Here is a 16,462-nt window from a genome sequence, read left to right as displayed (position 1 = left end):
TTGTCCATCCCTATATTACACCGTAAGTATTGCAATTAGGGAAAACTTGTCACGGTCAGCAATGATCCACACACAACAAAAGGACTCCTATATTCTGTTTCCTGCAACAATTTCCATGATTAGTTCTTTTGAAAAGAACGGCAATGGACGGATAAAGAAACCGAAAAAGCAATCAACGTCGCATCTAACCCTTTCATACGAATTAGAAATAGTGGCTGCAGTCATTCAATCGCTACTTAAAGACATTCAAGGATAGCAGCTTGTATGAAACCACAGAGTTTATTTGAAACGTGTCGATAAACACAGAGCTTCCCGCAGCGATAAACATCGGTGAAAGAAAAAGATTCCCTTAAGTTTTAATGTCAAACTTTAGGGAAAAAATCTGTCCACCTGAAATATGTGATATTGTATATGTTTACACAAGTGTAACAGTGCAAATCATAATTTTTTCCATATTCAGGAAATTTCGCAAAGGCCACGGTAAAATTATAGTCTACATGTCAAAGTGATGTAACGTATAGGCAGGAAATTTCGCAAAGGCCACGGGAAAATTATAGTCTACTGTACATGTCAAAGTGATGTAACGTATAGGAAAAAACAATTTTAGACATAAAACAATTCACAACTGAACTTAGCAAATTCCAATTTGACATGAAAACCGTGTTTGATATTGGCTTGTGGACGCGCTGCTGTAAAAATGTGTTTCGGTGATTTTAGTCGCTTGAGGGCGTGGTATGATGAAACATTGTCACTTCAATACGTGCAAATGCAGAGGTAATCAGTACCGTAGTACTATAGCACCGAATTCTTGTACCACGGTACTTTTTCATTACCAATACCGGTACCGTCGGTACTTTTGAAAAAGTACCGGAACCCTGTACCTATTTTCAAGACATTTTAGCTCTGTCTCGATACTTGGTGCTTGTGATACTCAAGTGATTAATTAAAGAGTTTAAGAAGTATGTTTATCAAAACTTCATTTTAAATAAACTTATGCGAATTTTAGCGTTTGTTGTTCATTTTCTATCTGCAAATGCCGAAAAAAGTCGCAAGGAGTGACGACAAATAAGTTTTGAACTGGAGTAATCTGTAGCGGCGCCACAATAAAAGAAAAAAATGCACTTGCAGCAGGATTCGTTATACAGAAAGTACCGGTAAATAGAGTACAGACAAAGTACCGAACTATTTTTGGAAAATAGCATACGGAAAACCGGTACCGGCGTACATTTTTGCCAAGTACCGGTACCGTTACCGTCGGTACTTTTGAAGTACCGACCACCGAAGTACAACTAACTAACTTACAAGGTAAACTAACCTTTTTACTACGAAGGGTAGACTATATCGGATTTTTTCTTGATTATGTCAACCAGTGTAATATACGGTGAGTTATTTGCTATTTCCTGTAATTAGTTGAAATCGATTTTAAGGCGGTATTTATTATCAAACGTATGTCACCATAAGTTATTTTCCTGCAATATAAAGCAAAAACATAGTTTGTTGAACACAAATTTACAGTTAAAAGAAAAGTGCAGCAAAAATAGTGAAGTGGATAGAAAGAACTGGTCTAAAATCTTAGTCCATAAACGGCTGTTATATTAGATGACATAAAAAATTTTTAAAGGCGTCAACCAAAGTTGTTAGTCGGGCCAGGTTTTTCGGGTCCGAATTCATACCCATGTACACTCTGCCACATTTGCGTCGTAACTTCACTTTCTTGACACGAACTTTGCATGCACGCGCAGTATGCTGAAAACCTCCCTCAGATTTCAAAGCTTAACTCAGAAAAGGATGACAGTCAAAGAATGGCATGAAAAGATGACTTTGATTCATTTAGTAAACTTAATTTTCTGGCCCAATTCGGGCTTCAAATAAATTTTCGGGTTTGGGTTAACAACATAAGGCCCTTTAGCAACTTTGACATCAACTGTGGACACACTTTCTATTTACCACAAGTATCTGAGTTTGAAATTAATACCATTGTATAAATAAAAAGCGTTGCCAATGATTATGTTTGGGCAGGTTTCAGAATGGAATGTTAAAAAGGGTCCGTGGTGTAACGTCCGTAGATGATATGCATATAGCACTTGAACTCCTAAATCTTTAAATGTTGAGCTCCTTTACTTATGAAAATTGAGAAGTCCAAACTAAGACGTCAGGTCACCAGAGAACTCGCAGAACGAGTCCACTCGCCATTCCACTCGCCATTCCACTCGCCATTCCACAGGACTTAGTCCTAGATGGTACAGTTACATTACTGAGCTGATTTCGTCATGTTTGGGTATTCCTTTAGCTGACCTGGCATATGTGGTGAAAGATGGTAAACTGTTTAGGGAACTTCTTTTGTAGAACATTTGCCCCAACGATCCTCTTGAACGAATACTGTGGGTTACGAAGAATGTGAAACAGAAGTTGCCTCACACTTTAGCCAAATCTTACTCAGTTGCCTATTGAGGCAAGGCTTCAAAGTAACCTAAGAGACTTCAACATAATCAGGGCTAAGTGGAGTGTGTCATCGGCCAAGTCTCACGCTTGCTAAGTTCTGGTAGGGTTGGATTATCCGGATAGCGGTTAACCGGTTAACCGCAGGGTTTTTTTCTATCTGATATCCGGATATAAATCTGCCGGTTAACCGGTTAACCGGTTAAAAGAGTATCGTTGCTAATGCGTTTTACACTTTTTAATAAGTTTGAACATTCTTTGTTACGTAGAGGCTGACTCCCGCTGAGCGCAATTAACCCTTTTTTCACACTTCTATTGTCTTATACCAGGGGTGGGCAACCTTTTTGAACCCGAGAGCCGCTTTGGTTGTTAAATTTTTACTGACGAGCCAAGTCATAAGAACTTATGACGTCATAAATAGTTATATCGTTTAATTTTTCCATATCTGCATTCCTCAATCGAAAAATATCATTAAATTTGAATAATTAACAACTTGTCATGAATGCTGGCCTAAATAAGGAAAAGAAAAAGAGAGAAACGTTCATAAACGGTAGTCTTGGTAGCCTATACAATTTCTTTGAAATTTTACGATTCGACTAGAAGAGCCACAAAAAACATGCCGGAGAGCCGCAGTTTGTCCACCCTGTCTTATACTTTCAACTACGGTACTCGTAAAATGCACGAGTGAAATTTACTATCACGTCACAATGAAAGCATAATGAATGATTGAATGATGCATTGTGCTTTATAAGGAGGGCGTTGCAGAAGCAGTGAACATTAAATTTGCGTGATTTTTCTCGTATTCGCTCGTACTGCGCGTGTGCGTAGATCTGCAATAAAACTGTGTAATGATTTTACAATCCATTTTTCATGCAAACCTCGTGAAATCGATTGTTTCACTTAGCAGTTATCTAACCGGTTAACCGGTTAGATAAATTCCAAATATACGGATATATCCGTTATCCGGATAGTAAAAATTATTGATATCCGAACTAACCCTATGGCATTGCTATGATAAGATTTGACATTTGCAGTTGACGGACAGCATGAACATGGAACCATGTAGATCCGTATATGTGTACCTATAGGCTATGCTGTATAAACACCACACCGTCATCATCATCAGCAGACATATGAACTTCTTGTATACGTGTCTCGTATATTATCGGCATAGTTTGGGCACAGTTAAGCAAAACGTTTGCAGGATTTAAGTGATAAAAATTTCCATAAACGAGGATTTTTATCTGGGTTAATATACTTGTATTATATACTATCACATGCCGCATAAATCATTTATCAAATTTGTTTTCAGAAGGCCTACCTCAAACTTTTTAAGTGTTGACAGAAAATTGGTGTTATTATTAATATATTATTTCATATTAGTTAATAGTAATATTAGTAGGAATATTAGTTTCAAACAAGTGCGCGTCTACACACGTAAAACTGAAGTATGTTATATGACCAAAAATATTTACGATCTGGACCTGGTAGAAGGCTACTTGACAAAGAAGCTATCAAGATAACTAATCATAATTACACTGGACTTTTTATGACAAGGTTTTTTTGATAGTTTCCATTTAGAAAACGTTTCCCACCTGCTCACAATGATTGTACCAAGTTTTTTCTTGTTGTTTTGGTGTACTTGAGATCAGATTAAAGAGAAGACATTTTTGCCCACATGAGCCCTGATATCCACGATGTAATTAAAGGTACAATAACTTAAGGCAGTTTTTGAAACTTTTTGTCTGCGGCAAGCTTTATAAGGAAAAAGTAAAAACGCAATGCCGAAAAACAACATATGTTTCAATTGAAATATTCAAGAAAGCAGTGGCATACCACCACACACCCTGCGCATTAACTTTGGACTTTATCCAAGTTCGATTCTTTCTTCTAAGCGTGAATGACATTTTCTAAAACGGGATATGCCGTTAATGGTTAGAGATTATGTGCGACAAACCTTGTTTACGGATTTGCTTAGTCGGGTTCGATGCGCTGCTGGCAATGCCAGGTATTTACTTCGCATTTGTACGGTGTTGAAAAGCAAGAATGCAGCTTGGATAAACTGTGAGAATTTCCTTGTGGTTTCAAATACCAGCAGGTTTAGTTTTTTCATCCGATCTTATTTAACATTAAGCAGCACTATGTTTCCTTTTTCATAAAGGTGTTTCTGCTCAGTGACAATAGTTTAGAATAGTTTTGCAGTTCCATGTGACGAAGCTCACCTCACCAAGGGTGGCACGATCAGTTGCTTGCTAGAGTGCTCAAGTTTAGGCCTTCAGTGTCATGGAAACGTACAACGCTACACTCAGGTATCTTTGCTTTTTTTAGCTATAAATTTTAGCAGAATTATTTACTGACATTTTATAGTGATTTGGTATTAACCTTATGTACCAATAAACGTCTACAGAAATCTTAAAAGTATATACGTGGTTGCATATTTCTTTCCAATTTGTAGTCATTTGCATTTTTCACGTCTTTTCCTTTTATACCATTGAAATTTAAATTTTAAAATGGCTTAGAATAGATAGTAGCCAATACTCGGCAGGGACGGTGATAGATATTTCAAACCGGTTTACTGGGCATTTGCTGGGAGTGTTATTAAACAGAAATTCAGCAAATCTAACTCACGCTATCTTATTTTAAAGCGCAAAGATATTGTTAAATCACTTATTCCAACCTTCACTATAGAATAGAGAAAATTATGGCTGACGTAGAGATAAGACGCTTTAGACACGCCTGGGACCTAAGCCGTACTTACAAGCGCTTGATCAAAACCAATCGCTTCTGGTACAAGATGCCACAATAAATAAACACGTAATAACGTATGGTCGTCACGTTTAAACTTTAACCTGCAAGACATGTTAAAATGGACGGGTTGTTGAAAAAGTTTTATTAAAAAAATTGCTGCTATATGGAGCTTAAGCTATATGGAAACTTGAAATGAAAATGCACAAGTGTCATTAAATTTATACGGAGCATGAGTAATCGCCCTTTTTCAAGTACAAATAAACACACAAGTGGGTAGTTCTGTTGTAACTTTCAACAAAATTAAACGTAGTCATAACTAGTTGACTCATAGCTTGATATAGGCGTATATAAAAACATCAACAAGTTATTGTTTTAGCTACTTTTATTCTATCATATTCAAAGTAATTGTATGTTTATAATAAATAAATTTTCAAGTCTTTCGTATACGTCGGTTACTGTTTATGTTCGTATAGTCATGGCTGCGTGGTTGTGCAAAATTCTAAACTTTACCCAGAAAATACAGCACCTTATGAATTTTCCATTGTTATATATAGTAACTAGTACCACCCCATAACATCTATATATAGTTATAGAACACAACACGCACCATAAAAAATAACACTGTTACGTACAAGTTTACAAACGTGAATGACAACACTTGCTTTGTATTGTGCACTGCTTGCAGCCATATTGTTTGTATTTTGTGTACAGTCTGTCTTTCGATGGAACTGCTGCGATCGCGCTCTTCTCTGCACTGATTCCGCTCTGCTTGTTTGGAATTGCAGCTAATACGCTGACTGTTGTCGTCATATCTCGATCTGACAGGCTGCGACAGTAAGTGCCACATTTATTACGTGCTGATGTGATCTGGTCACAATCTTATAATTGTACACTTGATATTTTACTAACATGTTTTCAATTCCGCTCTAATTCTTGCAATACATTGTTGAGTTTGAAAACATAAACGACTTCACTTAGTTGTTAAAGTTGTGAAACTTCAAACTATGTATTCAATTTCATTACAACAAGCTTAACATTAAAAATATTAAAACAGTTTTCCTGGAATGTTATTAATTGTCCGCATCCGTGTTAACCGGATCCTTGTTTTTCTCTGAAGGTCTATTTTTAATTATTTTCTGTTGAGTCTGGCTGTCTCTGACCTACTTTCGATTCTAATAAGTCCTTTGTATCTGTATCGAAGAACGTGGGGCTTGGATCGATGGGTCATCTCTTCATTCCTGTGCAAAGTAAGTAAATTACTACACTTGGACATTTTTTTCGTTTTAAAAGGTATTCTTAAATTTCTGGAAAATGTTATTTTTTATTGACTCTGACTATTTCGTTGGAAAAAAATCGTGCGTTCAAAGTTATTTTTCATGGTTTCTTGTTAACCCAACTTAAATGTCATTCTAACATAGTAAAGTAAACCTAACCGAAATCTTCCTTGTAATATCTTCCTTGTATACCTTGTAATCTAAATCTAACTTCAATTAAACCCTAAATTGTTTAAATTGATTTTTTGCATATCCATTCTCCTGCCCTAACCGCCTATGTTTAACTAGGGGCTGCGTGACCTACACACGGTGAAATAGTCACTCCGTTTTTTATTTGATTTGTTAATTACCGTTGTATATTTTATATCTTTTAGTTTTATTGGTCAACGGAATTATGGACATCTTACGTCACTTCAATCCAAATATTTTTATTTGTCCTGTTGCGTTATGTGTTTGTCAGATCGACGTCACAGCATATTAAAACAAGAATCGTGCACGTTAAGGTGAGTGCAATGCAGACAAGGCTCGTAGGCGAACACAAATTAGAAATATTGTTCAAATTTTAAGTAAGTTTTTACGATTTTTGTTTTTACAATTTGTAAATTTTATAAAACAGTTTTTCAAAAGAGAGTAAAATCAATATAAAAAGAATTTATATAGTTCTAATTAGAAGTATTTCGCTGGTTGGAAGTTTAAACCTTAAGTTCAAATTTTATGCCATTAGATTGTAATTACCGTCGTTTGGATTGTGACATTTTTTGTCGGGTTTGTACCTTTCATGCTCATGTTTGATGCGAAACAGCGCGACCGAAGCAGTGGCGACGTTGACTCAAAATGGCCTTCCTGTCATTTAGATGTCGATTGGTAAGAAAAACTCTTGCAATTATCGGCTTAAGAAAATTCTTAACTTAGTTTTAATCTTTAAATTGTTACTTGTATGTGAGTAAAATAATATTTTAAGAGAAAAGTTTTTGCACTATAGACACATTATTGAAACAAAGAAGTATATTTAGTTTTAAGATTTTGATAAGATTATGTTGTTTTTGCAGGTTAAATGAATTCGTATCTTACACTGTCGCAACTTACAGCCTTTTCTTCTACATTCCAATTATTTTTATCATCTTCATTTCAATTGCAGTCATCTATAAAATTTACCAGAAGAGAAAAATTCGCCGGATTAGAATTAGTAAGATTCAACTTTGCTTGATTTGTTTTTACAAATGCACATAGGTCTAAATGCCAATCAAAAGCTATTTCATATATATTGTTAATTTTTTTGGGGGTATTTTTGAGTATTTTAGCATTATAGTTATTTCATCTACTCCTCCAATCCTACATAGGCTTAAGTCCTGGCTCCATAAGCAAAGAGATTTCAGAGGAAATAAAGCGCCAAAGAGATGAAGTAAAAATAGTTTTCCAGCTTTTGCTCATAGTCAGTTCATTCTTGTTGGGATACATTCCACATACAGGTAATTATTTCACTTGTTTACGTTTTCCTTTTGCAAAAATTTCACTTCCTTCTATTGTCGAAATAGTGTTTAGTCGGCACTTATAGGTTACATGATAAGCGGGATTACGAATGCGCGCCGCGTACTTATCTACACAGTTTACTTGTTTTATGAAAAAATGTTTGAAATATTTTTTTCTGTTTACATAAAAAAAAAATGATGAAGATAGCAAAAAGCACAGAAAATCTTAATTATATGGATATTATCATTTTTTCAGCTTACCAGTTTTACACAACGACTAGGATACCCACAAATGACGTAGACGAGGCATTTGATTGGTGGTTTGGCGTGGCCGAACACATCTGCTTAAGACTGAGCGAATGCTTAAATCCAATTTTTTACAACATAGCATCAAGGTATGATTGCATCTTACACGCGAAAAATACATTTTAACAACTAAAAAGTCGAAGCCGACAAATAGTCGTTGTGCAAGTGCAGGCGATAGTTTTAAGCCGGCTTGGAATGTAACTTGGAAGTCTTGTTGTAAGCAGATAAAGCCACCGTCGTTATCCAACCGCCATTTCGTCTTAAGACGCTTCGTGATTAACAAAAGATTTTTTTTAGAACCTTTGTGGTTTCGAACGATGTTACTTTAGCCACAATAGCTTGTTTGCAAGTCATATTAAATGCAATATTTCTTCATTTTCCAGGAAGATGAGAAAAGAAACAATCGGATTTTTGCACAAGGCATTTTGCTTTTTTTGTAAACCATCCGGATCAACTTTACCGGTTCGGGCGAGTTCTGTAACTGAAACGCCACACAGAAGCTCAAGGATCCCGATGCCTTAATATTGCTGGCATAGATGCGTGCACTTTATAGTCTGAGCTGTGTGGTTGGCAACTTACATGCTTGCTTAGCGTCCGTCACGTGCTACTTGTAAATGTCGTCACAATGTTGTAAACCGCGGCGATAATAAAATAATCACCAGCGAAAACAAACGCTTTAATTAGCATAAAGCTGTAAGCATGGAGAGCCAAAGAAAATCTCGCAAGTCATCTTCACTAAAACTATTTTGTTTGACACAAACGACTTGTTTAAATAGACCTTTTAAACTTGGTGTGTGTCTGGTAAGTTTGCTGAAAAATCTTTATATCTTTATCAGCAAATTTTTCCTTATTGCAAGAAATGATTTGTTTTTTTTCTGGAGTGAATCAAACTATGCTTTGACACGAATCCTTAGCAATCATACCGCAGACCAGAGTAGGTATTAGACGTAAGACGCCAAAATATGTTTACAAATTAACAGAAAATTCCTTTGTTAAATCATAAAATCAGCGGAATATACTTTGTTTAAGACAAGTATATGTTAATAAACAACGGATTCCATATATCGTGTTCTAAAAAAGCCTTAAGCGATAAATCTAAACGTCATGAATTTAGATGACATCATCCATAACGACCATTATGTCTGCCAGTAATCGGATGAAAATTGATGATGACGTCAATAGCGACGCAGAGAAATGCAGTAGCGTGTATCGTAAAACTGCCAATGCTTAAAACTCTCTATACAACGCTTCAAAAAGATCTTGTTTTGATAAGAAACTTGTCTGCAATAAACAAAAAGTAAATACATTGCCAACAAAATAATTCCACAATAACAAAAGAGTGTTGAGAGATCAATGTTATATGATAACTTCAAATTGTGCTAAAACACGGCTTGTTTGTAGATCACCAGGAACTGCTAATGCTACTCATTGTAAAATACCTTCCAAATGGGAATCGCTTCTGCAGCAAAAATAAGAAAAACATTTCCTAGCATTTGTGCTAATTTTACAACGGTTTAAGTTTCAATAAAATAGAACTCTAAGCGGGCGTGCAACAGTGTCTTCTGCCAGTTTGTTTCTGACGTTCCAATGAAGAATATCATAAGCGCAAGCTAACAGATGACAGAAGTGCGCGACTAAATATAAAACAAGTTGCAAGCGGCAGATGAAGACGACTTTGCTTCACCTCTGATTACAGTTTGGCCCCTTTGTTGGAGATACCGGTATGAGTTTCATGTTGGGAAACACTGGTGGTATAGTATATAAGAGGTATAGTAATAAGACAGACATACGAAAGCGGATGAAAAAGTAAAAACAGGAAGTTTACCCCACAAAAAATTTGATGATGGAGATAAATTGCGGTTTAAACAGTTTTGATCATATACTTGAAAGTAAATTTTACCAAGACATGAACTTAACTTTCTAATAAAACTTTAAAAAGATTTCATAATTTTTGAGACACCTGCTCGGAATGACTATTAGTATTGATTACGAAAACAAAGGGTGTTAGAGCAGTATGATCTAATAAAGTTACAAAACAATACCCTTATAGTATTGATTACAAGAATAGTATTTACAGTATAACAAAGGGCAGAGCTAAAAAGAGTTATAGCCAACACAAAGGTAGGAAAGTATTAATTATACCAAAGTAACAAAAGACAAACACATGGCAGAAAATACTTTTAACACATGAAATTCAGCAACGCAAAAACAAACATAAAATGCTATCACCACATATAGGCATAATTTTTTTATAACTTATTGGTTTGATACACTGTATATCTCTACCGTTCTATAAATAGCTTTTTACTAAACTAATGAAACGCTTTGTATAGTTTCTCCTAAATTTTCAGTTAAACATGGAAAGGGTAGTAAAAAACTTAAAATGTTATGCTTACCGTATGGGAAAAATTGCCTTGTTGAGCATGACCCCGCCAAGTTTGCTGGAAAACTTTGGGAGTTAAGTGTGTTGCATTTGCAGGTTGGTGAAGGCGAAAAAAAAATTATATTGATAGCGCTGCTCTTCTAGCTGCAGTCCGGACAAGATATTTAGACAAGGACATAACGTCCATGGTTAAGGATTCTATGCAGGGACTGTCGAAATTATATGTGGACAAAGCGCAAGCAGTAAACATTCATGAAAATAGTGAGAAATTTATTATTGAACTTCGACAAGAGGTTAGCGTAATGAGAAACAGCTCTAAATATAATTTAAATAAAATCACGCAAATATCCGATGATATTTCCATCGAAATGCAGAGAGCTCAAAGAAATAAAAAAATTTGTACAATAAATAACTTACCAAGTTATCCGGTAACTCAAAATATTGCCATCATCAGAAAAATATCTGACAAATTCTCACAAATTTTATTCGGTGATAAGCCGCCTTTGCAAATTTGCTCATGTTGGTTTGGGCTCACTTGCCCGAAAAGAAGTAACGCTGTTTTCCCATTTTGAAAACATAATTTTACTTTATGGTCAAAGGTCTGGAAAACTTCAAAATACTGTCATGTTTCAAATAATCCTGATCAGCAAAGAAAAATCCCCAATCCGTCTCTTAGGAATATAACGTCTTTGAAGAATTTTAAAGTAAACGACAAAAAAACGATTGTTTTTTTTAATAGATACACAAAATGTGGGATTCAATTTAACAGCAACATGGCTTTTGCTGGAGTACAAGCTCTCGGTGATAACAAAGTGGAACTGATCAGGCCATTATCGGGTATATGGTGAATTCGGTAGAATCGTGTTATGTCAAGCTGGGTTGAGAAAACCAAACATCAGACATTTCAAACCGTAATTTGGGAATTGTTAGAAGAAAATTTTTCCAAAGTTTTGATAGCAGCGGCTAATCTAATGAACGATTTTGATTCGCTCAATGTTCTATGTGGGTTTGACCCAGAAGCCAAAATCAAACAGATCCACATCATTAATTATTACAAGCCTGGGAAACATGTTGATTATAAAAATGGACTCGTCTTGCTTTTACATTGTTCATACTCTTGTAAACAATGTATTAGTGAAGCTGGGCACAATCTTAGTTACGTAATTGTAGTGTCAAATGAGTTAAGACTAAATTTGTATTGTCACGCCGGTCAGCAAATAGCTATAGTAAACATTCTCCAAGAAAGTGAAAGCAAGTTGCCACGCTTGACCTAATTTGTAGGCAGGAAAAGTGTGCTGGATTTCTTCGATGTCATCAGATGCCTACGATTAATTCTTCACTCAATTATTTGGGGTAATTAAGGTTCGCATAACAGATTGCGATGCCCTAAATTCCTTAATGCGTGGTGGTAGCAGAGTAACAATGTAGCTCTAGCAGCTGCGTTTAAAATACCAATTCGAACCATGAGTATCTATACTGGATGATAAATTTCGTCCCTCGTATCATGAGCGGATTTTTTCGCGATTCTTCTTTTGTGTTTGCTAGCAGTCACTTGGACAACTTGTTGATATTTTACAAAAATTTCAACAGCTTGCGGGATCTTTATGGACTGATACGTCCTTTATTTGTGGTGTATCCTGTATATCAGCATGCATTATATTCAAAGTCACTGAATTTGCTGAAACAATGTGTCAAGATAGCATTGAGGATCAAGACAACACCAATTCCGACGAAGTAACTTTATCAATGCTAAACGAATTTGTTTTGTGTTTTCTGGACGTGGACAAAGTTTAAGGAAAATTTATCCTGAAACTCGATCCACCTCGTTTCCACAGTGGTTCCAAAAGTGATTAAACGATTTAGACACCATATTTTTTGATAGAGACTAGAAGATCGTCAAGGAGCATTACAAAGGTAGCCTAAAATTGTGGAACACATTATGCAACGGTTTCTTCCTTTGGCTAGAATTAATCTCATTTCATATCCAGCTAAACGAGATTCAGGAATGTGGTTGAGTTCGCATTAGCTCTCCTGAAGTTTACCTTTGTATCCCATAATTTTAATAACAGCTCGCGACTTAGATGTAGAATGTAGATGATTCTATCGGCATGAACTTAATACCTTAAAAAGGCACGACAAAAACAAATTCACGCATCGCACAGAAGTCGTTTGGCGATGGGTCGTCTAGCACAATGGCTAGTTTGTTTCATAGATCACCATTCGGCTCTGATACTCTGAAAAGAAGAACTAGAATGTCGCTATGAAGATAGCATTACCTCTAGAAACAAGTACAATTGGTAGAGCTTACAACAAAACTGTATTGAAGCATTCTCACAAATGGGCTTAACCTTAACAAGTGAAATCTAAAACCTGAATTTTTCCATGTTGCTTACTGTATTTTTGATACCCGCTTTCTGTTTAATTAAATCATAAGTTTTGTTAGTTGCGAGTTTCCAGGTTATGTGGTTATTATCAGGTCTCTCCCAAATGTAGTATTTTCTGTGTATGCTGTAAGTACAATGTGTGTATTGCTTTATAAGCCGCAATCGTAATCTACATGATATCTTGATAAAAATGTTTATTAATTTAAATGGTTATTTTTTGGATTTGGCTGCAGGCGATCTTCAGAAGATCATTTTTTATGTTTTTTGGTGAATTTTCTTTGCCTTAAACTGGCCTAGATTGTAGCTTAACATTGTTTTTGCTGACTATGCCCGTATTCTAATAAAATGCTTCCCAGCGCTATCCATGGGTCAGCTGCATTGGTGATTAAATGTACAAGTAACTGTGTACTGTTGTACGTCAAAACTTGATCTGCAAACAAGTACCGTAAATGAATAAAAAACACATGACTTGTAAACAGCTTCACGTCATAGTACTACCTCAACACTTCCTATGAAATGGTCTTTCCCGTTTTACCCAATATTTATCTGTGTAAACTTTGTGTTTGTGGTACTTTTCAGAGTTGCAGCGGCAATGGGCCAATCGATCATGTATGACATTTTTTGAGCTTTTTTAAGCTTTTCAGATATGTTCTAAGCGTTTAAAACACTAAAAGTAGGCCTACACGCGTGAACCCGTACTCTGAAAAATTTGGTATTTCCGGAAAAAATTGTAAACTATTTTCCAGTTTCAGCTCACGTTTTATTTGAACCCTTATGGTGAATTTTTGCCATCTACTGTGGAAAACCAAAGTTCTGAGAGCGTAAAGCGCCAGCTAGCGATCACTTTACAGGTCACGATCACGATGCATTTTCGTATCGGTCCACTACATCAATTTTTCTGTAATTCTATTTGCATAAAGCTGTCAAACTCATGATGCTCAACTCTGGGCAAAATATGTTTCTGCTTTAAACATGCTACAAACTGGCTCTAGTTTTTTTGTTTAACGACTGCCAGACAACTAACCCAGTGTTCGCTTGTCTTCTACCGAGCGATGTGAAGTTGATCCAGTGTTCGTTGACGAGTTCATTTTCAAAATAAATAGAAAAACTTTATATAACAACTGTATGAAGTGTAGTGTATATGTTGGGTTAATGCCATCAGGGTTGTAGGCTATATAAGCTTCTGTCCGGAAAGTCAAGGAACACTTTTTTTGAACCAACTCCAAGTTTAAGAAACTTTTCTCGTTTTCACTTGCATAATCGCTTGTTTATTGTGTTGCTTTTAAAAATGGTATGTTGATAATTGTACTACTGTGCTCAAAACGTTGAAGTAAACTCCAAATCCGTTATTTCCTTGATTCAAAACGGTTAATTCGACCTTTGTTCTGTTGGTTTAAAACACAGTCATATCTCGATAAATAAAGAAACTTATACAGTACAGTAAGCCTACTATGAAATTTGCGCCCACGCTAAAGGCTGAGTTATTGGAAACTTCAAACCAAAGTTTCTTATAAAAAAGAAGTGTATTCGACTTATATTGTGCCAATTAAGTTTATTGCTGACTTTAACCACCCAACAGTTTGCTTTTAATATAGGCCTACGTTTGTTCCCGCTCTGATCGTTTATCGCATTCACCTAATTATAAAATGCAGAAGGTATGCTTTTATGGACCAAACATTGCCCCAACCAGAATGGGAGTAGGATTATGTTTAGTTGTATGAGGCTGTCACAATCTCACGGCATAAATCGTACGTTCAAATCTATTCTAACACTTTTTCGCTACCCACTACTAACCGCCTATCTTTAACAACAGGCTGCCTGAACTACTTATGGTGAAAAGCTTTCTTTGTAAGATACGGATCATAGTTAAAATCCACTGCAACAGTCTTATTGTTATAAGTCTTCCTTTAATAACGTTAAAACGCCAAATATTTGTTGATCGTACCAGGGTGCATACAAACTACTGTACTGTATAAACGAAAGATAAAGAGAGCATAGCGGCCATAGCTTACCCTAATTAATAAAATGCTTGTTGCCAGCTGATTTGTTAATGGACATGTATAGCCTACCAAAACAGTGTTGTGGAAAATTTTGTTCTTGTAAAAGATTAGGCTAAGCAAAGCACATTAACTCAGACAGCAATACGTTGTAATGTATGCAGTCGTTACTTATGTGAGCTTCGTTACTTTTTTCTTGGTTCGAGGAATCCACGTGTTACTTTAATAGCAGGATTCGTAGGCTTTAGTAGATGAGTGTAACATAAGCACTACGCAGAAATTGAGAAAAGGGAGTAACATAATAGCAGATTGTGTAAAACCAACCTAGCATTTTCTTTAACTGAGACGCCTATCACTGCAGGCAAATACCTTCACAAAAATTACTACCCAGCACAAGCACTGTGGAATTTATTCACTCTTCAGCACATATGGTTAGATTGTCAGGATGTGCCACCTTGGGTAATATACGTGCCGCCCAGCACTGCGTTAGACTCTCCAGCAGCCCTCAACACATACGCCCACGTCTCTCAGTGATCTCAACCCGTGAGTCACGCACCATCACTGTCATCTAATTACACGTCGTAGGAGAAAAATAAACAGATCCAAGCGACGGCATTAGGTTTCTTCTTTATTATCGCCCTCTTTCGTTTCGGCTCGCGGCTTCACCGCGGGATACAATCCTTTTCAACAGAGATTGCTCAAGGATAATAAAAGAAACAATTTTGGACCGCTTGTTCCGCTCGACCACGCGCGTCGATTACTTTTGACGAAAAGAAAAAAGATCTTGCGACAATCAACGGGAGTTGCTCGCCATTTTAAAATACTTGTTTGCTAATCTTGAGTTAAAGGTGGGATGTTTAGGGTTGATAAAACTGGATAACATCTTACAGTTTTCTTGACGAAAATACTTAGTCGAAAAATGCAAGCATCATGAAGTATGGTCAGAAATTACATATGTTGAATGTTAGCTGCTGAATCGTTAGCCTTATAGTTGGAAAGTGCTTCGTATTATGTTGAGGTTGGGCGCCATTGATTTCTTTTCTCCTCACCGCGCCTTTTGGGAGAGGAGATAAGCTTTTTGTCTGGTGAACTTACGTCATTTCCTAAACTTTTAGGCGTAATTCTAGGTTGATTTTAACTGTCTAGTTTCTAGAATAAAGTGGTGAAAGTATTAACTTCCCACTTACAGTTTTCCTTCAACCAAATTTAATGAAACTAACTAAAAATCATAGTAGACCGATACAAATTGAATGAATGCTTGCTGGTGGTTCATTATGACATACTTCAGTAAGTTGAGGAAGTTGGAAGAATATTGTATATGATGGTTTTCATGATCTTAAAATAGACTGAAGGTAGCTTATTTCTGTATGTAGTAAAGTTATCAGTATCACTGTTTTTGCATCTGTACTGGTGACATAAATCTTACTACATGACTTCAGTAAATGCTTTAAATCTTTAACAT

General features: G+C 36.0%; 1 protein-coding gene across 1 annotated transcript; it reads left to right on the top strand.

The window, feature by feature from the left end:
• The first annotated feature begins 4,422 nt into the window (after positions 1-4,422).
• LOC143468866 (growth hormone secretagogue receptor type 1-like) lies at positions 4,423-9,027 on the top strand. The gene is made up of 9 exons (XM_076966316.1): positions 4,423-4,748; positions 5,899-6,021; positions 6,305-6,434; positions 6,836-6,964; positions 7,186-7,325; positions 7,511-7,647; positions 7,802-7,930; positions 8,187-8,325; positions 8,620-9,027. The coding sequence occupies exons 1-9, from the start codon at positions 4,723-4,725 to the stop codon at positions 8,756-8,758; spliced, it is 1,092 nt and encodes a 363-aa protein (XP_076822431.1). The 5' UTR covers positions 4,423-4,722; the 3' UTR covers positions 8,759-9,027.
• Positions 9,028-16,462: the final 7,435 nt, after the last annotated feature.

This window comes from Clavelina lepadiformis, chromosome 8 (genome assembly GCF_947623445.1).
Source record: "Clavelina lepadiformis chromosome 8, kaClaLepa1.1, whole genome shotgun sequence".
NCBI lineage: Eukaryota > Metazoa > Chordata > Ascidiacea > Aplousobranchia > Clavelinidae > Clavelina > Clavelina lepadiformis.
Note: the sequence above shows the minus strand (reverse complement) of the source record. Positions and strands in the feature narration are given on the sequence as shown.